The following is a 27,417-nucleotide window of genomic DNA, read 5'->3' on the forward strand; positions in this document are numbered from 1 at the left end:
AAAATTCTACACCTCCTCAAAAGCAGAGTACCATATGTACCCACCATTAGGTATTGTTGTTCACCTTGGTTATTGAGTTCCATGGTCAATTACTTGGGCACACACTGAAGTTACAACTAAAACTAAAACTGAAAATTAAGTTTTATTTATTTTTCTCTTCTCCAAGTTAAAGTTTAACTTAGTACTGGTTTTATGTTTCAGTTTTTTAAGCTTTCTATATATCTCCTATACATATATACAACCAACTAAATGCAATTACAAAAATAGAAAAATCTCTTTAGAACAGACTGATCATTTACCTTTTAGTATCATACCTTTTGATCCAGGATTGAACTATATTCTACATATTCATGAATCAGATGAGCAGGCCCTACCAATTCTGTTTTAGCTTTAATCCAATCTAAAGAAAACATAAGATCACGGAGTTCCTACAAGAAATATAAATTTAAGTTCAGAGCATAACTTTCGCAACAGAATGTACTTAAAGGAAAAAAGAAAAGCACAGGAAATACATTAGGTATTTAATATGCTTCAGTACAATTTTCTCTAGTTAAAAACTTAGGCAATTTTCTGTTTCCTGCATCTTACTCCATCAGGTATGAAAATTCCAGGTATAGAAGGCTAAGCTTGTTATTTTAATGCAAAGGACTGCTTTTTGATACAGCTAGTCAGAGAAGGGATGGGGGTACAAAGCAAATCTTGACTTTCATAGCACACGAGACCTGGTTTAAGATACCACTCTGAAAAAGCTGCTTCTAGTCCAGTCTAGCAAAGATCACTCTGCTAATAGTGATCTGTTGTTCTTCCTAACAGATGCTGAATTTAAATGAAAGCAAAACATCTGTTATAGTTGCATTTAACTTAAAAATGAGAAAGCTACTTAAAAGGCAATCAGAAACTGCAATTAGGATTATTAGAATAGAACATTTCAGTTGGAAGGGACCTACCATGATCACCTAGTCCAACCGCCTGACCAATTCAGGGCCCACCAAAAGCTAAAGCATGTGATTAAGGGCATTGTTCAAATGCTTTTTAAACACTGATAGGCTTGGGGCATTGACCACCTCTGTAGGAAGCCTGTTCCAGTGTTTGACTGCCCTCTTGGTAAAGAAATGCTTCCTAATGTCCAGTCTACACCTCCCCTGGCACAGCTTTGCACCATTCCCACGTGTTCTGTCACTGGATACCAGGGAAAAGAGATCAGCACCTTCCTCTTCCACTTCCCCTCCTCAGGAAGCTGTAGAGAGCAATGAGGTCGCCCCTCAGCCTCCTTTTCTCCAAACTAGACAAGTCCAAAATTCTTAGCCACTCCTCATAGGACATGCCTTAGAGCCCTTTCCTCAGCTTTGTTGCCCTCCTCTGCACACATTCAAGGACCTTAACATCCTTCTTGAATTGTGGGGCCCAGAACTGCACACAGTACTCGAGGTGAGGCCGCACCAACGCTGAATGCAGCGGGATAATCACCTCTTTTGACCGGCTGGTTATACTGTGTTTGATACACCCCAGGATGTGGTTTGCCCTCTTGGCTGACAGGGCACACTGCTGACTCATACCGAGCCTGCTGTCGACCAGCACCCCCAGATCCCTTTCTGCAGGGCTGCTCTCCAGCCACTCCTCTCCCGATTTATACTTGTGCCTGGCGTTACTCCGTCGTAGGTGCAGAATCTGGCATTTGAACTTGTTAAATTTCATCCCATTAATCACTGCCCAATGCTCCAATCTATCTAGATCCCTCTGCAAGGCCTCTTGTCCCTCAAGAGAGAGTCAACAGCACCTCCCAGTTTGGTATCATCAGCAAATTTGCTAATGGTGCATTCAACTCCTGCATCCAGATCATTGATAAATATATTGAACAGGACTGGCCATAGAATTGAACCCTGAGGAACACCGCTGGTGACCAGTCACCAGCCAGATGTAGCCCCATTCACTACAACCCTTTGAGCCCTACCGTTCAGCCAGTTCTTCACCCAGCGTACCGTGTACCTCCTCATCTCACACTTGGACAACTTATCCAGAAGGATGTTGAGGGACAGTATCAAAAGCCTTACTAAAATCCAGAAAAACTACATCCACCGCCTTCCCTTCATCCACTAGGCAGGTGACCTTATCATAGAAGGATATCAAATTAGTTAAACAGGACTTTCCCTGTGGGAACCCATGTTGACTGTGCCTGATGATTGCACTATTCTTTAAATGCCTTTCAATAGTACGCAATATAATCTTCTCCATTATTTTTCCAGGAACTGAGGTTAGACTAACAGGTCTGTAGTTTCCTGCGTCTTCCCTCACGCCCTTTTTGTGGACTGGAATAACATCAGCTAGCTTCCAGTCAGCAGGGACCTCCCCAGACTCCCAAGACCTTTGGTAGATGATCGAGAGAGGTCCTGCCATAATATCCGCTAGTTCCTTCAGTACTCTGGGATGAATCCCATCAGGCCCCATGGACTTGTGAACATTCAGCTGATACAGCTGGTCCCTTGCAATTTCAGTGTCCACAAATGGAAAGTCATTGTTCCCATGCTCATGGTCCTCTGACTCAGGGACCAAGCAGCCCAAGATCTGTCAAGTATTATTAAAGACTGAGGCAAAAAAAGCATTGAATGCTTCTGCTTTTTATTTATCCCTATTCATCAGATGACGATCTTCAACAAGTATCAGTCCAATGTTTTCTTTAGATCTCCTCTTGCTATTAACGCACTTAAAAAAGCCCTTCTTGTTAAAATAAAAAAACCCCATACTTGCTGGGATCAGAAACTGCTTAGAGACAACACTGCACAGGCTCAAAGTATATTCCAATTTAAATTCAGTAAATACTGCAAGGATTAAAAGATTATCATGGTTACACAAAGAAAAAGAATACCTCCCATCTTTGTTAGCCTTCCAACAAATAGAAATCATGTATAAATAATGAGAAATAAGTAATATAAAGAGTGTAAACTCTGGGAAGCATACAGTCATAATGAGACAGGCTAAAGAACTCTGAGAAGCTCATTATACAAAATGTAGAAAGGCCAATAATAAAAACATTTTCCAATACATTGAAATTAAAGAGGCTGAGATAATGAAATAAGTATGATCCAAAAAAACTAGATTTGTAGCCCACATTAATTATGAAGGTTCCTTAAGATATAAGTACACAAAGTGTATTTTATATGATGAGTCAGACGAACCATCTCAAAAGAGGTTCAACTGAAAAGGTTTGAGTACATGTGAAATAAAGCAATTAGCAACCAGGACCAAATGCTATTCAAGGCAAGAATTCTGAAGACATTCAAGTGAAACTACTGAAGTATTAATCTTCCTGCATGATTTGCATCTTATACTAGCTTAATAACTAAAGAACAGTAGGTGGCAAAAATGACAGCAATTTTTTAAAGGTGCCAAGGCAATCCTGGGAACAAGAGATTTGCCCATCTCTCTTTTGCTGGATTTTTTGTGGCTGTTGAAATCTGGTAATACAGAGAATGAACTTTTACATGCAAATCAGTATGACATAAGAGGAAAAAAACTAACAAGAATTCCGTAGAGAAAAGTAACTAATCTAATCAAATTCTCTGAAGAAATCAATTTACTTGTATTATCATACAATAAAGCGAGCCTGGGTTTTCAAAAAGGTTTAGAGAAGATTTCTTATCAAAGCTTCTTAAAAAGTAAAAGAAAACCACCAGCTATTATGATACAAAATAAGAAATCTTCTCAAGAACTGGTTGAAAAGGCAAGACACAAAGGGTAGAAATAAAGCAGTTTTCATAACAAACAGTGATTATCAGTGGAGCCCCTAAAGGACTCTATGTTGAGTGTTTACCTATCTGCACGAAAGCCTGGGAGAAAAGAGGTTCAAGTGGGAAAAAGCCTGGGGGGAAAGGCAGGGGTAAGGGTGGGTCAAGAAGGGAAACAGAGGACACTAGTCAGAACTCACCTTCTGCATGTTGGCACCAGCCATGTGATATGCTAGAAAGTTATACCAGTACATGCAATCCTCTTGAGAAGGAACAGGCATATTAAGTTTGTAGTATTTCTTGTACTGCTTTACTATGTTTTTATGTAGCTCCTGCAATGTGAATCAAAACACACGTTCAGTTAATACCATACCAAGGTATGGATTGGTTTCAGTATTGACGAATTGTAAGTATTATTAATATTATATTGTATACAGTATTGAGGAATAATATTATTATTTCTCAATCGTAATATGTAAACAAATGAAATAAGAAAAGCTTACCTTCCAAAACTGTACATTTAACCTAATTTATTGCTTAAGACTTCTCCAGAAACATTCTCTGGATATTAAAAGACAGAAAAGCAAGCTGTTAACCTTCGTTCTTAGGTTGAGAACAGCTATCAATTCACTCTTCACATTAAATGTGGGTAACCAACAAAAAAAGACCCTTACACATGTAGATCTAAAGCAAGTCCAAAAACTTGCCTTTTCTTCATATCTACTCTTTCTGCTCTGTCCTTCAGAACTGATAAATTTATTGGGCCCAACTTACAGGTCCTCTCCCTGCAAGTATTGCCTTAAATTGGAAAAAAAAAAAAAAGGGGGGAGTAAAAAGCACTTCTCTGTATTAAAGAAGAAACTTCCTATTCTGGTAGGGTCTTGATGCCTTTGGAATCATCAGTGGAACATTCCATCTCCTGCAGGAAACGTCTTTGACAGAGAAATAATGGATATAGAGTCTTCTCTCAGTTTAGTTTCTTAGCTCCAAATGGAACCACCATAAAATCACTCCAGTTTCAAGTTGAAAATAAATGTTTTTAATTAGTCAGCATTAAGTTTAACTGCATTGTGGACCTATTCTATGAAGCTACTCTGGATACCATTTAATAAAGGAACATTTTCTGAAGAATGCCCAGCTTTGGAGACTAAAGTTAAAAGTAAGTAGATTAGTCAATACCCTACCTGAAGCTGGTTGCGATTCTTCTCTGTAAGAAAGTCAAGTTGAAGATCATGTAAATAATAATGGAATGACTTCCCATTACGATCACAGAACAATAGTGATTTGTTAACAAATTCCTGTAGTATATCTTCAACTTCTTCAGTTTCCATATCCCAAAGAATACAGAGAACCTAAAAAAGCACATTAAGACAGAAAAGAATCAGAACTAAGGGTAATATTACTTGTATGAATATCATAAAAGGCTACCAATTAACTGACAACAAAACACATGCTAACAAATATAGACATATTACAAATGGTAATAAATTCAGTAAGTTAGCAATTCTTCCATACCAGACTACAGGACAGATAATACAAGTTATCCCATCTTTTGCCTATTTGTGCTGATTTATGGTGATCATAACTTTTTCTTAGAGACAAATTTCACATAACATTTTTTAAGCCTTCAGAGAGCTCAATTACAATCTAATTAAAGAGCTATATACGGAATGCACATGAAATTTAAACATTATGAATACACTTATTCAGTTACAATTTTTTAGTTTCATTACTGACAATAAAAGTCATGATACAATAACAGACCCGACCTACCCAATCTAGCAATTACTATTAAGTTATATACAGCATAAGTTATATACAATAATTATAAATTTTATTAATTCTTTAAAGTTATTGTTTGTATCTCACTAAAAATTATGAGATTTCTGCATTGCTGTTATTACCTTAGTAGGTACTTTAACATCTTTTGGGAGGATAGAGAGGTCTTTATAGTAGTCTTTATAATTGTCATTCAGTTGCTCAACGCTTATGGACATCGCTTCATCAAGGGCTTCATAATCATAAGAAGATGATTTTCTTATTCTTTTAAACTGCTTATTCTGCAACTGTTTGAGATAGTATTCCCAACGACTAGGGAAGTCTCGTAACAATGCACCTATCAAGGATATCACAAGAGGAGAACCTGAAGAAAAAGATTAATTTAATCTTAGGGGTTTTCAAGGAACACAATCCAATAGTTTAGTCAAGTGGTTGAATAAATCAGGTAATTTTCCCAATACATTGATTAAATTCTGGAGGTGTGGAGAACAGACAAACAAAACATGTCATCCATGTAGACATCTGCAAACTCACCAAATCTAAGTGTAATAGGGGGGCAGGGGGAAGATACGCTGAAGAAAAGTACTCAAAAATCAACACGAGACACTTCTATTTAGTTTAAAAAAACGAAAAGCATTTAACAAGCACTTGTGTTTTACTTAAGGCATACAGTATTAAAGAATGTTCTCTCGTCTATCGGTAAGTCAAAACCTAGAAGAAAAAAATACATTCAGTGGTAAACTGTATGTTAAAGAGCGGCAAGTATACCTTTGCATTCCCTTACAAGGCAGTTAGCTTGTTCTGGCAGTTCTGATATTTTCGTATTCACAAATAGGGATAAAATCTCCAGTCCTTTCTCATGTGCTAGTCCACTTTCCACATGAACCTCATATTTATTGCCTAGACATAGAAACATGGAAAAAATTTAAAAGAATGTAAAAAATCCTATGGAAATTGAGAGTATTTTCCAAACAAAATCTGGAGCAAAGGACCTGGCTCATGACTTTTTGCATAGTATTTTATATGCTTAGTACTAAGAAGGATATAAATTCTACTTATCAGAATCAAGTTTGCATTAGAAAGACAAAAAAATTAGACTACAATCTAATAATTACAAATGCATTATGGGCATGTTGTAGCAGTGACTGCTTAATAGCGTAGAGATAATTGGTCTAACAGCAGCAGTGTCACAGAGGTTAATTTATCCTGTTGAGAATCATTGCACTCTTCAATGTAGAGACATAACTTTCAGGATAACATACAACATTTATTTCACAAAGAGCATAAAGTCTTACAGAGCAGAATTCTAAAACTTTGCCACTTGCGCACAAGTTGATAGACATAGATTCTATCAGATTCCTTTAAAAGTTCACAAGAACAAATTGCATACATATACACACACAATCTCTGGTGCAGGAGAGGAAACTGCTCCTTACCAGCCACAGCATCTGTTACGCTCCTGTCCCTGCTGGTGATAAGAACCTGACATTGATTATCAAATGCTTTTAATACCCAGGAATCCCAAATGTCATCCAGGATCAAAAGAGATCTAGTGCAGGAAGAAATATTGCAGATTTCAGATCAATTATTAGTGCTAAAATACAGTATTGCATTTTAATAATGAAAGAACATTTTCAGAATTTACAATGTATCACTGCATATTTTTCTATACCAATATGTAAAATATCTAAAGAGGGCATTAAACACTGTGCAAGAAAGCTGAATGCAAGTATCTAAAGAAAATAAGTTTTTACCATTTATTGCTTTAGAGCTACAATTGAAGCGTAAACAATAAAGTTTTGAGAAATATTGCCATTAATAGATGCCAGGAAAAACAGAAATACTTACTCTGTTTTTCAAGTCATCAGATACCATAAATGAACACAAAAGTTGTATAGGACTAGATAACAACTCTGCTTGACACAGGCTAGTGGTAAGCTTTGTGGGAGAAACCATTTCAGTTTCCTTTTGACTCGAGAGTTTTCAGTTTTGTTCTTGTAACTTCAGAAAGTTCTATGAGACTAATCGTCTTGTGAAGGAATTATCTTGGATGATGAGGCTCTTTTCACATAAACAACATTTTATAGTGACTGTATATTCAAATCCTATGGCTAGTCACGTTTGTAGGTTGCTACATGGAATCTCACCAGAATAATGTATAGTAGACTTCCCTACACCTGCCTATGTCTGACAAAGAAGTTACTGAAAACTGTTTTATAAGGTTGGTTCCACGGGAGCAAGAAGTCAGAAAGATTGGCTGGCAAGCAGATTTATGAAACTAAATACAAGTTATTTGCATTCTGTGTGTTTTGTGGAGGAAAAAGTTATTGAAACCCAATCCTACAAATTGTTTACTTTTACTGCCTTTTTTTTTTTTTTTTAAAGGGATGGAATGTTCAGCTACACTAGTCATTGGTTAAATTGTCCAATTCCCACTGAAACATGCCAAGACTTCCACATTTTTCTTCAGCTAAATGATGCTTATGCCATCAATGCTTATAAATAATGATTTTATGCTTCATAAACAATTGCATACACATTATACCACATTTTCAAAGTTGCATGGAAGTCTTGGATACCAATATCTCATTTTTATACAGTTCCTCTATTAACACCCTTTTGATAAATCAGAGGGTTTACAAGAATACTATCATAGCCATAAATGACTAATTTTGTGGTACTTTCACACTTGAAAATATGCTGGGCAGCATGAATTACAGTCTGATTTTATGTTTTTAATTAATCTGAGAACTTCAAAGTCCTCCCAGTCTTTTGGTACCAGTGACTTTCTTCCCCAACCACACCAACAAATCTTAAATGCCAATTAGGATTATTAAACAAAAAACCCCAAAACCACCCAACCAAAAAAACCCCAAAACACTGTGATAACAATCACAGGAGATTTAATTCTGAAATTTCTTACTTTAAAGAATATCACAGCTTCCATTTCTTCAACCATAATCCAACAAAATAAATAATGCTATTTTGCTCAGAAAGTTTTCATTTGACTAACACTTTAATCCCAAGAAATGTACTGGATTCACAATTTGAATCCTTCAACTAATACTTTATTCCCAAGAGATAAACTGGGCTCACTACTTGAAACCAGAAATAGCTGAAGTGACTTTTTGTCACCAAAGAGAATTCTAGTGCACAGCAAGCTCCTCCACAAGCCGCAGAACTAGTGAAGCTTGGTTTCCAATACACTTGCACCCTATGAACCTCACTCCCCAGTACATTCTCCTCTACCTCCTCCCATGCCCACTATGATTCCCCAGATAACCCATCATCAGCAAGACTTTCAGTTTGTTCTTATAACATTCTCACATATACCTAACTGGGCAGGATGCAGCACAGGCTGTAAGCCTGTTCCCAGCTCATGTGTCCAAGCTGGCCAGTTAGCGAGATAACAAAGGACGGTTCCCTTCAATTCATTCTGTATACCCCTTTTCGCCACTGAAGGCGCCTACTTGGATTTCTCTTCTTTATCCAACTGTCAGTTGTCATAAACTTACAGAATTTTCAAAGATACAAAGCTCCTACCTTTAGAGTAAATTTTGGTAATACGCTCAAAGTGTTTAGGATAGAGGAGAAGGGAAAGGGTAAACAGGACTAAGATGAACAGTGTGATCACATTAATATGGTTTCGAAATGACGAAGAGCAGTCAGATTAGAAAAGTTTTATAATCAATTCTTGTCCCTTTTCCTTGAGGTGCAGTCATTCTCTGCAATACTCCTATCTAACACCTGTTACTTTATCATGAAACGGATTAATAAACACTGCCAGGTCAACGGCATCCTACATGAGACATCTGGCAGTCTATAAGGAAGACACCACCACAGCTGGCATTGAAATGCCCTCAAATAAAACCAAGTGCCTAATTGTTTCCAAAGCTGGCATTTTCTCTTCTCCACTTACCTCAGCATACAGGTGCTCTTTTACAAAACACAGTAAGTACCTCTTAAATGAGTCACTTTGTGCACTACAAACAACATAGCATAGCATATCAACCACGTTAGGCTGTCATGTTACTTGGCTATACAGTGGCTGCCAACTTCTGGAACAGTTCATGATGCCATAGGGATACATCTCACAAGAAAATAACACACAGTCCTCCCTTCCACTCAGAAGAGACTGTGATGTTGTGCATCAATTAAACATCCAAATTCTTCTGTACTGAAGAGTTTTGTTTTGTTGTTAATGAACAAAAAATAACAGGAATTGTGTCAATGGAGACAACCACTTAACATACCAGGGAAACCTGCACTTTCAGTTGAAAATGTCGTTTGCACTTTTCACATAAGACTTCCACAAAAAATGAAAGATTTCTTGTGGAGGACCTGGCAGTGTTTTTCAAATCTTTTCTTTGCAAGAAAGATATTTTTTTCCCTGTACAAAAACGCTAGTATTCTTCTACTCTATGTCATCTATAAAGATCACAAGGTTGGAGTATTATTCCTGAGATATCTCACTCAGGTGCAGGCTTGTTTAGTTTAGCACAGATTTTCCCAGAGAGTAATGAAATCCTCAACAAATAACAAAAACTTTGCTCAAAGATGAAAAAAAGCTGTGCAGTGACTGAGATGCTGCTTGGTTAAATCAAGTCTCTTTTCCTGAAGTTTGAAAGCACTGATTTCTTGGCGACAACTGATCATATCATGAAAACCTGCTTTCACTTTGATAACTCTAGACCAAACACTTTAAAAAGACATCAGCTGTTCTGGACAAGAAAAATTTTCTGCAGTGATACACACCCTTTTACTGCTGTATGATCCTCACACATCAGCGAAGCATTCTATGTACACAATGAGAACACTGAAAGTTAGAGCAATTCTTATTTCCAACTGTTTGTTCCCAACTTTCATTATTCAATGACTAATAATTTTTCAAGTGAATGTGACTCCTGCACACCTGGTTAACATATTTTGTTAGCAGAAGCCTTATTAGCCTACCAAATACATTCATATCCAGGACAAGCCTACAATGTGTCCCTTAAGTTACTCCACTAAAAAAACCCCCACCTGAACAGGGACAGAATTATACTATGTATATTATACATCTGCCTCTAGCATCTATTTACCTTTCAGCTTTTGTACACTCATCTGGACTTACTTATTCTTTTATCATATGTAAGTCAGTAATTTAGAAAATTTTAACAGGAAGCCCTACAGAAGAATTAAAATTCTAGAAGTATTGTTAGCTTCACCTTGAGTAACACTTCCTAATTATCTACAGTAAAACAGAAAAAGGGGAAGCAAAAAGTGGAAGAGTTAGGAAGCGGTTTTAAAAAAAAAAAAAAAAATTACACACCACAGAGACATGTAACCACAACATAGACACCTTAGATGATTAGACCAAAGTTACTCTGCAAAGTTTTATCCGTTAAAAGAATAGTGTTTCATTTTACTGACATCACCTGGGATATTTGCGTAGCATCAGCAAACGAAGACGATCTCTAGCCTCCTCAATGTTAAGTGGTGGCCTTTGTGGAAGAGTAGAGTCATGTTCTAATCTACTACAGAGATTCTGAAGTTTTATTAGGAGCCCTGCTTTGTCCTGTTTTCCAACAGAGATCCAGTGAACTCCTCCTGGAAAGTAATCTAACAAGAAAAGCAATATTAATCACGCTATACATTTAAAATCAGAAATATTTAATAGCAGCTTACAATAGCAATCAGTAACTCAATTTCAATTAAAATATAAAACTGTAAAGTCTACTGCAAGCCAACCTTGCAACTCTATCATTAACACAGAAGGATGGTTCTACAAGACCACTACTTTTTATTTTTAAAGGAACAGGCTCTATAGGGCAAATTCCCACACTGCCACTGATGCTGTCGTCCCTCCTCTCTACATGCCTTCCTGCGTGTCCTTTGACAACCTCTTCTGCATCCATCTTCCTGCTAGTCTGACTTAGCATTTACTTTTTTAACCCCGTACTACTGCAGGAGTTCAGAGTTTGGGATGTGAAAATTATCCCAAAACAGTGAACAAGAAGGCATCTAGAAGAGTCAGCTCTAGCAGAGGATGCTGTAGCCTCTGTCCCTACATCATGTTTTCTAACGCCCAAGTTCCACTTTCTCCTCCAAGTGCCCCATGCATGGGAAAAAAAAAAAAAATAATCATTAAATGGTTTCATTTATGATCTGCTTTAAGCTAAGTAATACTACTGTAATCACTCCACAAATGCCTGCCATTATTAAAATATATGCAAAAGTTAGAGCAAGATCTTTTTAAATGCACAGAGAAAGGAGAAGAGTCTGAGGACTTAACAAGCAATGCCCAAAAGGAATATAAACTAGATACGATTATTTTGCACTAACAGAAATAACAATTTCAAGTTAATTAAGGATGCATTTACTCTCATAAACCAAAGCAGATTCCAAGGTGAAAAGCTATTCAGAATCTTTTCCCATAAATTAATAAAATACTTCGTGGTCCTAGAGCACTAAATGATTACAAAACCTCTAAGTTGCAAGCAAATATTTCAGAAGCACCTAAGGAATTTAGAAACCTAAATCTTAAATTACTTTCAAGATGACATAAGATACTTCGTCATGTATGTCCAATATGCGTATACATGTAGCAATTTTTATTAAAATATAGACGTTTTTCTAAAAGTACCTTCCAAGAGCTGATGATCCCTTAAAGCTTCTGCTGTTAAAACAGTCTTCCCACAACCTGCCATTCCATAAACTGTGACCCAGCCTGGATCACTTCCCAAGCTGCACAGTTTCTGTTTAATAGCATCTACCAGTTTTGGCCGAGTGACAAACACAACTGGTCTCTGTGGTACACCTCCTTCGCAGAGAATTGTCTTAACTAAAGTTAAAAACAAGAAACATGAAAATAAAAAGTAATTTCTAAATGTGATGCCTCTTCAAACCAAACCAAACAACTCCCCACCCCAAATAACTAGTGAGCTCCCCCTGCCATCTCGTGTCCCATACAAACACTCTAAAAACTACTAGACTCACACCACCAAATACTGAAAAAAATACTGCTTTTTAGAAATAAATTACTTAACAGGTAACTAGCCTCCCACCTACAATAGCGTTCCAATTAATAACTACATATGAGGCAAGCTAGTTACATCAATCCCTAGAAGTGAAAAGATAATTAACGGCTCCAATAGAAACTGTGGCAAACACAGGAGCTCAGCATTACTATACCCAACTATCAAGTCACTTTCTCAGCCAGAAGTTACTGCCCCATGGATGTAGCAGAAAAGCAAGCATGCTGTGCAAGGCTTTTACTTTGTAGTTAACAGCACAGCATTGTGGTCCAAACAAGACTTCCTTTGATTAAAGCTAAGACAGCAAAACTTGCAATAGAGCATGTAAAGCATAGCAGGAAAGGAAATTGGCACTTTACCTGTCCACTGCTGGCCACAAAGTGGCCATATGCAGTGCCATATTATACCAATAAGCTTTGGGAAATCCTACTCAGGTAATAAAAATTCCACATGCCTACGACACTTCTTAAAATGTAGAGTGCCAGTAAATATGGCAGTTAGTCATATGCAGTTAGAAGGTTCTTCCCATTAGAAACTACCAATTTATTTCATGTCAATCAAAGATGATACTGATGATAATGTAGATAAAAGTTAGGAACTTAGGTAGGGTAACTAAAAGATCTGGTGGAGAGAATTAAGCAACCTAATAACAAGATCAACTATTGGAACATAGGCTGAGAGACTACAGATTATTCTTCACGATAAATGTCAGAATTTTGGAGGCTACAACTTTTTATGTTATATTCAACTTCTTTAACATATACAAATAAGAGCCTTCCTTTAATGTACAAAAAAATCTTGCAATTTAGAGAAAACTGCCAGAGCTTCAGGTTTCCCATCTTTTAAAATAAACATTACTTAATATGAACGTTTTCAAAATGACCTACAAAAATCGTAACTGTTTAACTCTCCTGCCACATTAAATATATGTAATACAGATATACTGACTACTACGCTACCAAAACAAGTGAATGCACAAACCACTCCTTTTTCATTGGAACAGGTATTACAGATAGTCACTTAGGAATAAAAAAGGCAACTTGTCTTTACTTTCAAGCACAGGGATTGCTGTAATTACACTGACCGTATGAAGTCATTCCATCCATTGAACTCTTTCCGTTACCAGAGGAGATGGCAGGGATGCCATCCTGAAGAAGCGCAGCAAGATCTCTGTACCCTTCATGAAGCAGTGCATTATAAAAGGATCTATATGAATTATTATCTTTTGTAAGAATAATGTTTATTAGCATAGCTGCTCGCTCCTTCTGTGTATTCTAGAAAAAACATTAAAAGAGATGTTATACAAAACTAAGAGACCTTAGAAATCTTCTAATCTACCACTCTGTCAACTATAGACTGTTTATAGTTACAGAAATAGCCTTCAACTTGACCAAGCCCTTAACTCAACCTTATGAAGTGCAATAAAAACTGCATGCTAGGCATACACTTAAGAATTTGTTGAATCCAGCAATGAGATAGACAGAAATTACTATTTTTAAAAAGGATGATAAAACTTGTGAGTAGACTAGGAAGATAAATAACAGTGAGACACGATTCTACCTGTTGTTTCACTCTCTCCTCCTCCTGTAATGTTAGTACTTCGTCAGAAATCATACGATCCATAATATAAGAGGTCTTGATGTCTTTTTCCAATGCCTGGCGATTCATAAGTAAATAATTTCTGCTCTTGACATCCATATTGCTTCAGTGTGAAAAAGAGGGGGGTGGGGGGGGGAAGTCAAGTCAGAACCAGAACATAACTTACAAGTACAAGGAAAAAAGTTTTAAAATAGCTTATGAATTTTGATTTTAAAGTCAGAAAAAGTAGCAGAGCAACTGCATTAGTGGAAAATACAGTGAATCTTCAGGCAAGCTCATACTACAAACTGCAGAAAGCTAAAAAATTTAGTTGTTTTTTTACTTTCTGACTTGATAAAGAGACTTTGATACTACTGTTATATGAATTTAATTATACTGTTTATGACTCACTAGTCTAGCTTGGCTACAGTACAGTAGCATCAAGAAAACACTGGGGAAATCTATTACTCCTTTTCAACAGAGTAAAAAAAGGCATATTAATAGTTAAGTTGTAATAGTTCACAAGCTACTGTGGATATGAATAGTATTCTTGAAATATTGTTTAGATGCCATACGCTATTATGTTTAACAAAAACATCTCCAGCTGAGCATTATTATAATTAATTTGACTACAGTATTTCTCTGATTGCTCCACTTGGAGGCATATAAAGCAGGTATAAAAAGAATTTCAATCTTTAACAGTTAATTAGACTCATAGTAAAACTTTTGTGCTCGTTATGTGAATGGACGTTTTCATTAAAAAAGCAGATATGTACTGCTAATTCTGAAAAAAAGAAAAAAATCTGAGTCCTTTTCCACATTTCTATGAATTTATGTTTATGAACACTTGCAGAACTAAAGAATCACAATCTGTGCAAACTTCTCATAGTAGGAACTTGCTAAATGTCTTTATGAAAAGGTCTTTTCCCCACCCACTACATCCCTCAAATTTTTTAAGTCCTTGGATCATGCGATTGGAACAACAGGGTGAGAAAGAGGACTGGTCTCATGGCTGACAGCACCGGGCAGAACTACAACAGAAAATAAAATCTCTATGTACCAAATCCCATGAGATAAACTCGATGTTGTCTCCAAGTTCAGGACTCCGTACAAGTACACTCAGATCTCGACACGACGGAAGATGGAGCACCCAACACTGCCAATGACTGAGCTATACCTTCCTTTGTCCTGATACACAACTATAAACTTGCATTCTTCCTCTATGTCATAAAAAAAAAAATTGCCTGAAGGCAATAGAAGGTCAAAACTATTGTCTACTGCGTAAAGGTTTTCCAGTACTGATCAGCTGCCCCTGAGAGTCCCAAATGATCAAAATGATCTCTCCAATCACACTCCTGCGCAACGACCGAAGGCTCCGTAGGCAGTTGCAAGCTCCTCCACGGAGCAACTACGCAGCTGCCTGCAAAAGCGTTACCTTTTCCTTCACTCCCTCCTTCAGGAGCCGGGTAGATGCAGAATAGCTGCCTTTGGATAAGCCCGCGATGGAGTGCCTCTTCCACCGTACTGACAGAGTTTCCTATTTTCACTGAAAATGATGTGGTTAGGAAAGTCTTCCACCCTACCTTTACCCCACCACACCGCTTAGGAAAGGGGACGTGAAAGCCCCCCAGTCGGAAAACGCCCAGGTTAAAAACAAATAATAACAAGCAATTCACACGTGACGCAAATACAAAAAGAAAGCACCCCACAAACACACAAAACAAAGGGTTACCTCATAGTCAGACACGCCTCACCGGAGCCGCCGTTAACAGCGACAGGGAGAACGAAACAGAAACCGGAGCGCTCAGACCAGCCGCCCGCCGCCTACCCCTACCCCGCTAGGCTGGGGGGCTCTGCCCGGCCACCTCCGCAGCTTCCCCCCCCGAGGCGAGGGGGCGAGCCGCCTCCACAGCAGACAGCTCCGGAGCTGTGGGCTGGAGTCAGCCTCAGGGGCGCCGCGGCGAAACCGCCCAAGCACGGCCCTTCCTCGTCTCGTCTCGTCTCGTCCCGTCCTGCCCTGCCTCCCTCTCCGCCCCCGCCGCTCACCTGGTGGGCAGCGCGGCGCCGTCAGGAGCCGCCGGCAAGAAGTTCTCGCCTCGCCCTGAGGAGAAGTCGCTACCCGGCACCGGGGAAGCAGCGCGCCCCGAGCACTTCCTCCTTCCGGACCCGGGGGTGGGAGAAGGGCCGGCCCGGCCCGCTGCCCTCCCCGGCGGCCGGCAGCAGCCCGGCCCCTGCCCGCCCCGCGCGGAACAAAGCCCCGCTCTCCCGCGCCGGCGCAGAGCCGCGGAGGCTCGGGTGCGCGTACGGGACCCGCTCGCCTGCCTCGGCTGGAGCGGCGGCGGGCGCGCGCCTGACGTGGCGCGCCGCAGGTTGAGGGAGCGGCAGCGGCTGCCAACGGTTGCCAACGGCTACAACGGGCGAGGCGCCAAGCGCTGGCCCGGGCCAGAGGTGGGGCTCCGGGGCGTGTAAACGTGGTAATGGCGGGGCAGGACGGCCCTCTCCACCCCCTCCGCCTTGCGGCTGAGGCCGGAGGAAGCGTCGAGGGAGCGGAGGGTGCCCCGGCGGAGGAGTGTGGCAGCGGCTGGAGGGGGTGCCCGGCTGCCGAGCGAGGGGGAAAGGCGGCCCGAAGTGCTGGGGGTCGGTGGCGCCGCGGGCGGCTGCTGGAGCGACAGGGCCGCGGCAGGAAGGGTGTCGGCGGGGCTGCGTGGCGTCCCGCAGGCCTGCTCCGAGGGCGGGCGGGGAGCTCCTGGGCTGGGAGAGTTTCCTGGGAGCCCCGAGGGCGGAGGGGATGTGAAAGTGTCCCGGAGGGGAGGGGGCAGTCGGTCACTTTCGGTGCCCCGGGCCGAGCGCAGGCAGGGCGGGCGCGGCGGCCGGGGGGAGAGGGGGCGAGGAAGGGTATGGGAGGCTCGGGAGGGTCTCTGTGGGGAGCTGCGGCTCGTTCCTCTGTACTGCACGGGGTTGCGCCCTGAAGTTGTCCTTTTAAAGCTGAGTTCTTGTTCCTGTATTAAACTATTTCCCTAACTACCATTCAGATCTCTTTTTTTTATTTTAACTTCATAATACGTGCTCTCAATCCCAAAGGTGTTTTAAAAGTTACAAAATAGTATTTTTGCTATTTTTTTGGAGAGCAAGTATGTTTTTTCCCTACATACTTCAAATTCAGAGCATGCTTCCTAGTACTGTGACTCTGACAGCTTTAAGCTTTGTGTTCTTGTGACAGATGTAGATTTTAAACAATGCCTTTTACACATGTATGTGACTATGTAAGTATCTCTAATATTTAAATATTTATATTTTGACATGTGACTAAGCAGCAATACTGCAGAATGATCCAGAAAGAAGCACAACATTTTTTGTCCCAAATTGTGCTAAACTGAATCCACCAAGGATCTAGTCTATTTTGAGCAGTATGGTGGAAGATTTTAGGCTTAAAAATTCCACACTGTACTTCCACTTGGTTGGTTAGAATATGAGCTTTTGTACTCTTCAAAAGTGGAGATTCATATTGCCTAAATCTATTTGGACCTTAATTTTAGCAAAAAGGAAATTATAGCTTTTCTTTATCTAGATGCATTATTTCATTAATCTTCTGTATTTTTCTATTAATGGCTTTCTATTAACTGATGTCTGTGGTTTTACAGATGACATGAAATCATTACAACAGAACTATTTCTAAACTAAAGCTTGATTTGCAATCCCATTTTTAAAAATGAGAAAATTCATTTTCCCCTTTAACGTGGAGTATGTAATTTTAAAAAAAAAATCAACAAGTAAAACAGGATAGTGAAATTGCTGCTGAAATTGTGACAGTAATCAACTATAAAAAAGAAATATGCTTTCAGTTCTTGTGATTTTTAAATATATCTTCAAAATGGCTTATTGTACAACAGATGAAATATTTCTGGAAAGGTGAAATTAGCTAAAGTTGGAAAGCTCAGTTTGAGAAAATATGAAAGCAGTGCTCTATAGTATAAAAAACATTTTCACAAAGTCTTATGAAAATGACACTTTACAAAAGTTCATATAACTGGAAAACATAGTAAACACTGAAGGAAACATTTTGGGGGGTGTATTTGTGTAACTAAAGGGCAAGAGATTATATTTGAGGATGTTTAGAAGTAACTAGTCCTTTTTGGTTTTGTTTTTCTCCTAGCTCTCTCTTTTGCTTCTGCTTTTTAAAAACACAAAATGTCTGAAGTTAAGCCGAGGAAAAAAGGTATTTCTTCATCCAGGACCAATGAAGGTTCACAAAAGGTTGAGAAGCACAGTAATTGTGGGAAGCTGGCAAGTCCCAGGACGAGCAATAGTCGGAGTTCCTTTTGGATGGACTCACGGACAAGCTTGAGCATAATTTCCCTTGCTCTTTGCCTGGTGCTGACCTGGTAGGTAACCCTCTAAAGTGGATTTTAATATTTTCTTTTGTATTCTACACTGTATTCAGTCACGGGCTATATGATCAGTTACATTTGAATATAGTGTGTGGGTTAAGTGACTATAGAAACTTGGTAAAGCTAGAAGGATCAAGAAAAGAATAGCAGTGTTCGCAAGTATGGAAACATTGGTATACAGTGAGGGATTATAGAAGCTCGATGTGTTCTATCATGTTGAAAGTTTAAAAGGTGCCTTGTTCATGAATTGTAAATACCTGCTTTGGAGACTACATCTAATTGTGAAGAGCAACTTAATCTGACAATAAGTACAACAAGCCTCATTTGGCAGGTAATAAATAATTCAACAGTAGAAGTGAAGTTTTCTGTAAATAATCTGCTCAGCGGTGTGGTAAACTGCTGATCAGGTGGAGTCTTCAAGTAAAGGTCAAATATCTTTGTAAAAGATGTTTTAGAATATCTTAGCAGCATCAGTACTTTAGTTTCATCAGAAACTGAGCTTCACGCAGAAACGATATGATGAAATTCTCAGAACTCTAGTGCAAGAAATTAGTCCAGATTATTACACTCTACGCATCAATCTGAAAATTAAGGTAAAATTTGTTCTTATTTTAACATCACCCAGATTTTATTATCTAAATCTCTGAGAAACAGAACGACATAGTAGAATAAAATAATTAGTGATGCTTCTGCTTACTGTTTTATGTATATCTGTTTATGTCTGGTTTGTATTTATCTATCTATAGCTAGCATTTTAGCTTTTATTGCCTAACTTAATCTGTATAGAATATTGTCGATCTTTTGAAACTTCTAATTGCTATTCAATATACTAATAAGTATCAATTTATGAGAGCACAAGTATTTTAAATAAACTCTATTCTTCTAGATAAAATTGTTCTTGCTACTGAGAGGACCCCTGCATAGTCTACAATAAACCTTGTTTTAGGATTAATAAACATCCAGCAGAATTCAGAGGTTTTTGCTTGGTTGTCTCATTTCCTTTTTGTCTCATTTCCTTTTTAACTGGACAAAGTGCTTACAGTTCAGAAAGCTCCCAAGTTCCCAGTAAATGAATCTAGAATGTATATAAAGTACAGGATTGAGATCTCTACTGTCTGTTCAAAGCTAGCATCGTCATAACAGTAGCTATACAACCTTTGCCACAATGCACCATATATCCTTCGATGGTTACAATTAAACAACATTAGAGTTAACCAGCCTTTCTAAATCCAAAGGCTTCTATGCATGATTTTGTGATGCTTTGCAAGAAAGTCCAAATTATTTTTTTGTGTTTAACTTCCACCGGTTAAATAATACTTTATCAATAAAATATATTGTGAGGCAATGCATTACGAGCATGTAACAGCCTCCCTACGTCAGCAGTCTTAATTGGATGTTTTTCCTGTTTGAGTGGCATACAGTGTAAAAACGAAGCACATCTATGGATGTTTCCTTATTTTTCTACCTCTATTGGAAGATAACTCCAGTATGAAGACAGATCAACTTCATTAAATCCAAATTTTTTTTTCTCTCATGTATTTATCTAGCAAATTCTGTGAACACAAGTCCCTGCAATAACAGATTGCTGTGAATCAGGTCCTGGAACACTTAATAAATGCTAATTATGTAGTTATGTTTACTATTTATTTACTTGCAATTTGCAGGTCCCTATTTCAGCAGTCAGGTCAATTTGCTGATATGGAAAAAAAGTACAATTTCTTACAGCAAGAAGCTGAAAAATTCCTGGATGTGGAAAATAAAGTTAACTTAATTTCTGAAAAGGTAATCATTAACATCTTAATTGGATAGTCTCTGGTGAACATTTGCTGTTGTTTTACTTTGTTGTCATTTAGTTAAATTTAACTGACTGTTTTAAAATAAATTTTCATAATGTGTTCTACTTGCCTCTGAATAGGCCTTTGGAGAATATTTCACGTGACTAAATGTGTCAGTCCATACCATTGTTCAAGTATGCGAATATTGTGGTTGTATCTCAGTATTATTTTTTAGACACTAAACTATTTTTAAAAACTTATATTTATGGACATACTTCATTCTACCAGTACTGTCCTGTGTATAATTCTAATATACATTGATTTGAAGAAAATTTAAAGGCATTTTTATGTAGTAGACCTGTTCTAATAATACGAAAGACATAATGAAGTGGTAGTAATACTTTTTCATTGCTATTTTATTTTCTTATCTATGTGTGACATTATCAAGTAGAAAACTTGGGCTGGCTGCCGAATTATCCCCTATAGCTTACAGATAATGAGGGGAGTACAGCATGGCTTATGCAGTGATGTTGTTTTAGCACTGATCTCATAATGATGTCACTTATACATGATGTAATTTGGATATTTATATACTACACTTCAGATTGCAAAATATTGCATGGGATTTACATAGTGTGATATATTTTATGAAAAAAAAACCCAAAACCAAAACCGCCATGGAAAATAAGGGATTGACAACAAAGAAAACGGCATGTATTCTATAGAAATTTCAACAACAAACATACCCTTTTCCGTGACTTTTTCATCCTAGGTTAATCAACAGTATTTTAAAGATGACATATGAAAACAAATTATATAGGAGCTTTGTAACAAGTGGCTTCTAAGGGACTTTATTTTCTGTTAAATAAATGCAAATGGTTTTCTGTTCTCACTTCCATTAAGTAGACATGGACATTGTTTTGTGTTATAAATGCAGCTTGAGTCTTCTGAAAGTACCCTACAAGAAGCTGCCTCATCCATCTCTGTGATGACTGAGTTTGAGCAGGAAGTATCTTCTCTTCATAACATCATAAATGATATTCAGAACAATGAACAGACTCTCTCTATAAAGATGCAGAGCATTAATGAGAAGTTCCAAAATGTTACAAATTCCTGGAGAAGAAGCTTGGATGAAATGAACACAAACACTAGTAGTTTAAAATCTGAAGCAAAGTTCATACATACAGAAGTTACTTCCCAAATTAATGAAGTTGACCAAAGAATTAAATCCCTTTCAGAAAGAGTAAGAGATTTGGAAGACAGTACAGCCAGAAATATTAAAACACTAAAAAGGCAAGATGATGATGAATTCTCTAGAGTTGAACAGAAGTTGGACTTGCATGCAAAGGCAGTTGAAAAGCTAGAAGAAGAACAGAATAGTCTGGTAGCCAAGGACACAGACCTGAATCAGAAACTTGTGAACTATGAACCTAAAATTGAGGAGTGCAAGACCCATTTACCAACAATTGAAAATGCTATTCACTCTATTCTTAGGTTATCAAGTGAATTGCTAAGTATGAAGAAAAAGATAGAGGACTTGACAACACAGCTATATACTGTGGAAAATGATATGTTGAAAACTGTTTCTGATACAATGGCAATGCAAAAGGTTCTTGAAGGCATACAGTACAATGACAGCGTATTGAAAGTGCAAAATGAAAGAGTGGTTTTAGAAGTAGTGCATGACATAAAAGTATCTTCAAAAGCAAAAGAAATAACTTTAGAAAGCTATGACTTAGAAAATGACCAGAATGGGGATAAGTGAATTTGGACTTAGGGTTTTTATTGATGAAAGAGCACTTTAATTTGTTATAAATAATGTGACTCCAACGTATGTTAAGGGTAGCTGAAATGTTGTCATCAATTTAAATAGGCATTGGATCAGACTGAAAAGCAAACTTATAATAAAGAGGATAGAGAGCAAGAAATACTGTGTTGGAGGAGGCAAGGAGTATTTTCTTAAATAAATTAAGGATTATTTTCAGCTTATTTATTAAAAGATCATTTTTATTAAAATGGAATTTGAAGCAAAGTATTTAGATTAAAAAAAAAAAATCAAAACCGGAGACATCAGATTAAAATTTATATTTTACCTCACTACTTTGTTTTTTATATTTTTACTTTTTGTATTATATTCTATGGACTTGTAACACAATGAACAATTAAGTTCACATCTCTAGGCAGATACGTGTACCTCGCTTTTAATGTATTATATACCATAATGTTTTTGTGCTTACGGGGCAGACTTCTCAATGTCAGAGTTGTTACCGGGATCTACATATTTTCTTATGTGCAGGAAAGCACTAAGTACATTTTTAACAGCTGAAGCTTAGATACAGCAGCATTACAGAAAACACTAGTAAAGTACCCCTTACTAAGAACCTTGTCTTGTACTGGTATTTATAAGCAGGGGCTTACATAGTATCATTTCTTTGGCTGCATGCAAATAGCCTCCTTAGACCTCATTTCCAGCCTTTTCAAACTTTCTAAAATCACTGGCATAGTTTTGTTCTGGCATTGAAGTCATTGGACTACATATAGAGTGAAGTTCTTATTAACAAATATTCCTGTTAGATTCTTCTATCATTTAATTTGCAAGTTTGGTGCGATCGGTCACTGTATTAGTTTGGGGGGGTTGGGGTTTTTTTTGTTTGTTATGGTGCTGTTAGAAACAAGTTTTAACCTTTTCTTGTGTAGAATGTTCTCCGTTAGGCATTACATGACATGTCTGGTATTGCTTTGCATTTCAAAGGGAAAAAAAAACCCCAAACTTACCATTGTCACTGACATTGTTTCCCAAAATTTGGTGAAGCAAGAGCTGCAAAAGCAATTAATGAAAGTAATGGAGTTACGTACTTGGGGGCAGGGAATATCTTATTTATCCATAGGTCTAATAGATCTGCTTACGCAGGATGTAGTACTACCGAATAGGCCTGGTAGCTGTTCACTGAAATTTGGATCTCAGGACCACCATAAATTTGTGTCTGCAGACTTACGTCTTGATAATTTCCGATTCCTGATATCTGAACTCAGGAAAGGAGACTGCTTAGCAGACAGTATGAACCCACAACATTTATGACTTAATCAGGCTTAAGTTAAATTATTCTAGTTTTGTACATTCATTTATCGAGAACTCTACTGAAATCTTCACTAAACAGTTAATGCTGCCCATTCAAGAGACTATTAAACCAGCATTTCTCAATGTTATAAAGTCTGTCAGTTTCATATATTTATTATGTATAGATTTGTATGTGTTTACAGTCATATTCAATAAAAATATAATGTAGTGGATTGCACTGTCCTGATGCATAATCTAATTCAAAATAAATTGCTCTTCCAGAAAGGGTACAGAATAAATACTTTCGTGTTCAGTGTTCCATTAAGAAATACTATTCTGTATGGAAATGTTTTTTAAATAGTTTTCACATGTGTGTTCTAGTGTGTTTCTACTCCATGTGTTTTTGGGGAAGGGTGGCTAAATTACCAGTGGTATGCTCCCCAATTTAATGTCTTTCATCAACCTCAACCCTATTGAAAGCTGAATGTACACATGACTGAATAGGAAATCCTCATCCCTTAGAGGGCATTAACTAGGAAACCAGCACAACTCTCCACAACCTAAATTTTGGTATTTTGTTTTTAAGCGAACAGTTCTTTGCTAGTAAGGAATGGCCAACACTATCAAAAAGTTTAAAATATTTGTTTCTTTGGTGATATTTTTACTACTAGTGTCAAGAAAAGGATTAGTATGAAACTAATTATAGCCTCTTAGAATGTGCTTCAGCTTGCCCGTTTAATGTTCTTTTTCTCTCCAAGTTCTACACTGACTTATTGGGGATTGAACAGGATAGTATCACTCAGGTATTTTCCCTTCTCCTCTCAAATTTGAAAACCAAGAACCAATCGTTAAAAAAAAACAACGAAAAAGTGAACTAGCAAATTCAGCCAAAAATCCAACAGTAGCATGAGTGTTCCCTCATTAACGTAGCTTTTATGGAGGCAGGCTGTTTAAGTAATGTTTTTCCTGTGAAGTATTTTGGTGGCTATTTAAACAAAAGGGAACCATGCCTAATTCCTTTGGCTTTTTCTTCTGTGAACGCCATGTTCAAAATACATATTATGATTACCAAAATAAAAACACATCAGTTAATTATGGTCCGTGATTTTTGGATAAGAGAATTTTAAAGTAGGCATCTTTCTAAAATGTTTCTGAATACCTTTCTACATGTGTCTTTCAGCATCACACAGGTTATAGGCTTAATACAGAAATTTCTGTAAATCAGAAGATTGCATTTGATGACTTGTGTTTTCAGAGGTCATGCTGGAAAGTCATATAGCACCTTCCTGTAATTTTTGTTGTAACAGAAAAAGTTGACATTTGAATTTGTTACGTATACCGAAAGGAAAAAAAATAAAATTTTGGTTGTGTTGCAACAGAAGTTTATTTCCTAAAGACAGGGTCTGCGCTCAATTTCAATATCAGAATAGTGAGATATTTCATTAGAGTATAGCTTTAATTTTGATGTGAGTTAAGCTAGAAATCTTGTCAAATATTTTTATTTGTGTCCCTCTAGTGTGAAAAGACTTGGAACTTAATGGAACAGCTGGAAGATCTTCAAATAATTTCTCACATTAAACATCTGCAGGAAGATATTTATACAATGAAAACATGGTCTAGCAGCATAATTAAAAAACAAGAAGAACTGCAGAAGAATTTAACAACTCTTTTTCATGCAGTTTCAAGTGTCGAACAGAATGCAGCTTCTGTAGCAAAAAACGCAACTTTGACAATTGTGACAGTAAAAACTGACATAAGGCGCATTTCAGGCCTAGTCTCAGATATGACTGCGTTGACAGATTCTTTGCAAACACTAGAAGATAAAGTAGAAAAAGGTGAAAAGACGACAGTAAAAAATATAGGTGACCTGCTTACCAGTAGCATTGACCGAAGTACAAAACTACAAAGCTTGGCATCCAGTAATGCAAAAAAAATTGAGCAAATTAAGACAGCATTATCTGATTTAAGGGGTGATTTTAACAAGCATTCGGATAGACTTTTGAATCTCGAAGGTGACAGAGCAAAAGTTCTGAAGACAGTTACATTTGCAAATGATTTAAAACCCAAGATGTACAAACTTAAAAAGGATTTTGCCATCTTGGAGCCATTAATAAATGACCTAACACTGAGAATAGGAAAATTAGTGGAGGATGTATTACGACGGGAGAAGGAAATTGCTTTACTGAATGAGAAATTGGCCAATCTAACAAGAGTTCAAACTGAGATCAAAGATATGAAAGATGAAATAACCAAGATTTCAGACGTGAATTGATCACTGTGAAATGCCACTACCTAAAGAGTAGTAGTGTTTGAGGAGTGTTAACTCCATCATGTGTAGTACTAAGAAGAAAGACAATATTTAAAGGCTTCATTTAGAAGCACACCGAAACTTAACTGGAGATTTGTTCTCTGCCTTCGAAAAGGACAGGAAAAAAGTCATACTGATTTCAAGGGACAAGCTATAACGTGAGCAAAAACCATGTCTCTCTGCATGTATTTGTCTTTCTGAAGGATGACAGATGCTATATTTAATAAATTGCTTGTTTTGTACAATAAAACAGTGTTAAAGCATAAAATGTTGTTCTTACCTTTAGAGTTTGCTTTCATGAAGGAAGCAGGACCCAAGACTGACAGATCTTCAGCTTTCCTTTCCTGCTCCAAAGGAAGGAATAAAATTGTGGTTTCCAATTGTTACAAGAGTTAGTCAAACTGCAGTAGCAATTTAATATTTGTCTCAATACATTCAACTCTATGATTTTTGTAAACTATAGCACTTTTCTTTTTTTTTTAAATAATCAATATTTAAACAGGTAAATGCAGTGACGCAAGCAATGCCCAGAAATATTGCCGATGCCTTGCAAAAAGTTTGTCACACATTTAGATGGAATAATTTGTATAAGGTTTTGTGTGAGGCTTTATAATTGTAAGTCATAATTACTATGCAGCACTGTTAGGTCTTTAAAACACAGAACTCTATATGGGGGCAATGCTTGGAAGGGCCTACTAACCCTACTGATGGCTTTCTCCCAGTGTCACGGTATCTGTTCAGGAACCCTAACAGCGTTATTCATTCATTGTTTCTTAGCCTGTAAAATACTATAGTGAGCAGCAGAATTAGCAAAGAGAAGCTACTTAGGTCCCAAAAGGTTAGACTGATATGAGCCACTTGCAGTATTTCCTTGGTGAAGAGCAAGAGTTTAAGAGATCTGAGACATTTGAAAATGTGGTAGGCAGTAGACTGAAGTAACAAGAGAATGGGAATGGGTTTAGCAGAGGAAAAGGGGAAAAGTGCATTAAATAGGAATAAAAAATACTATAAAAACCAATTAGAAGAGATACAATTCAGAAAGTCCCTATAAATGAAATTGTATCAAGAAGCATAAGCATACAGTAAGGCCTTTATAACTTCTCAATTGTTTAGTTGGTCATACCTGAATACCTTGCAGGTACCAGACTCTTGATTGTATGGAAGATAAAACCATTCCGCTCCCTCCCTATTCTCATCCTCATTCAGCATTCCATATCTTTTGGCCTGCTTCATGTTGCTGGTCTTCCGTACCTTGCTTGCTTTGTTGCCCTCAGTCAACCTCAAATGCTTTGTTTCATCAAGTTTTCCTTTTTTTGGTATAGGTCCATTCCTACCTGCCAATTTTCTTTTACCCCTTTCCAGTCCACCTGACAGACTGCAGGGATAAACCTGTCAAAAGAGACGTTTTCCTAGAGAGCATCCACAGATGCCATTTACCAACCAGCGTCCCTCTGCTCTTTCACACAATTCTTAAGCCAGCCCCTGAAAATAACCCAATGGGATTCGAAGGAGACAGAAAAATTAAAGAACATCAAGAATGATCGGCCATGCTAAAGCATGCGTTGTGTATCATACCTGAAAAAATATATATACATGCACATACATACACCATAAAAGTTTGGGGTTTACATAATAAATATCTCTCATTTGTATATTAAAGCCTGATATTCACTGAATCCACCAGTCCCGGCGTTTTTTTTGTGTGCGCAAGCTCATGTTAGTCCCATGAAGGAGAGCACTTGGCACAATAGACATGGCTACCAAAAGAACATTGATACAGCGGTGTAACAAAT

At 37.8% G+C, this 27,417-nt stretch overlaps 2 protein-coding genes across 3 annotated transcripts in view; one reads left to right on the forward strand and one right to left on the reverse strand.

The window, feature by feature from the left end:
* APAF1 (apoptotic peptidase activating factor 1) overlaps positions 1 to 16,207 on the reverse strand; it is a 39,454-nt gene extending 23,247 nt beyond the window's left edge. Inside the window, exons 1-12 of the mRNA XM_050895954.1 lie at positions 16,142 to 16,207; positions 15,531 to 15,641; positions 14,078 to 14,219; positions 13,602 to 13,791; positions 12,127 to 12,324; positions 10,919 to 11,102; positions 6,938 to 7,050; positions 6,270 to 6,401; positions 5,627 to 5,865; positions 4,907 to 5,074; positions 3,923 to 4,054; positions 315 to 428 (exon numbers count right to left, since the gene is read on the reverse strand). Of these exons, the coding sequence (XP_050751911.1) occupies positions 315 to 428; positions 3,923 to 4,054; positions 4,907 to 5,074; positions 5,627 to 5,865; positions 6,270 to 6,401; positions 6,938 to 7,050; positions 10,919 to 11,102; positions 12,127 to 12,324; positions 13,602 to 13,791; positions 14,078 to 14,215 (1,608 nt within the window). The 5' untranslated portion in view covers positions 14,216 to 14,219; positions 15,531 to 15,641; positions 16,142 to 16,207. The remainder of the gene's footprint in view (positions 1 to 314; positions 429 to 3,922; positions 4,055 to 4,906; positions 5,075 to 5,626; positions 5,866 to 6,269; positions 6,402 to 6,937; positions 7,051 to 10,918; positions 11,103 to 12,126; positions 12,325 to 13,601; positions 13,792 to 14,077; positions 14,220 to 15,530; positions 15,642 to 16,141) is intronic.
* Positions 16,208 to 16,444: 237 nt separating this feature from the next.
* IKBIP (IKBKB interacting protein) lies at positions 16,445 to 25,936 on the forward strand. 2 transcript variants are annotated; one of them, XM_050911522.1, is made up of 4 exons: positions 16,445 to 16,543; positions 18,249 to 18,477; positions 20,148 to 20,265; positions 24,833 to 25,936. In XM_050911522.1, the coding sequence occupies exons 2-4, from the start codon at positions 18,284 to 18,286 to the stop codon at positions 25,586 to 25,588; spliced, it is 1,068 nt and encodes a 355-aa protein (XP_050767479.1). In that variant the 5' UTR covers positions 16,445 to 16,543; positions 18,249 to 18,283; the 3' UTR covers positions 25,589 to 25,936. The 2 variants fall into 2 exon arrangements, with proteins under 2 accessions (XP_050767479.1, XP_050767471.1); XM_050911514.1 differs by lacking the exon at positions 24,833 to 25,936 and adding an exon at positions 21,196 to 23,668.
* Positions 25,937 to 27,417: the final 1,481 nt, after the last annotated feature.

This window comes from Gymnogyps californianus, chromosome 1, assembly GCF_018139145.2.
Source record: "Gymnogyps californianus isolate 813 chromosome 1, ASM1813914v2, whole genome shotgun sequence".
NCBI lineage: Eukaryota > Metazoa > Chordata > Aves > Accipitriformes > Cathartidae > Gymnogyps > Gymnogyps californianus.

Excerpts from the sequence above, each read along its gene's own strand:
- IKBIP (XM_050911514.1), top strand. The coding sequence starts at position 18,284 with ATGTCTGAAGTTAAGCCGAGGAAAAAAGGTATTTCTTCATCCAGGACC. Across the intron at positions 18,478-20,147 it reads CTTTGCCTGGTGCTGACCTG|GTCCCTATTTCAGCAGTCAG; the intron begins GTAGGTAACCCT and ends TGCAATTTGCAG. Across the intron at positions 20,266-21,195 it reads TTAACTTAATTTCTGAAAAG|CTTGAGTCTTCTGAAAGTAC; the intron begins GTAATCATTAAC and ends TTATAAATGCAG.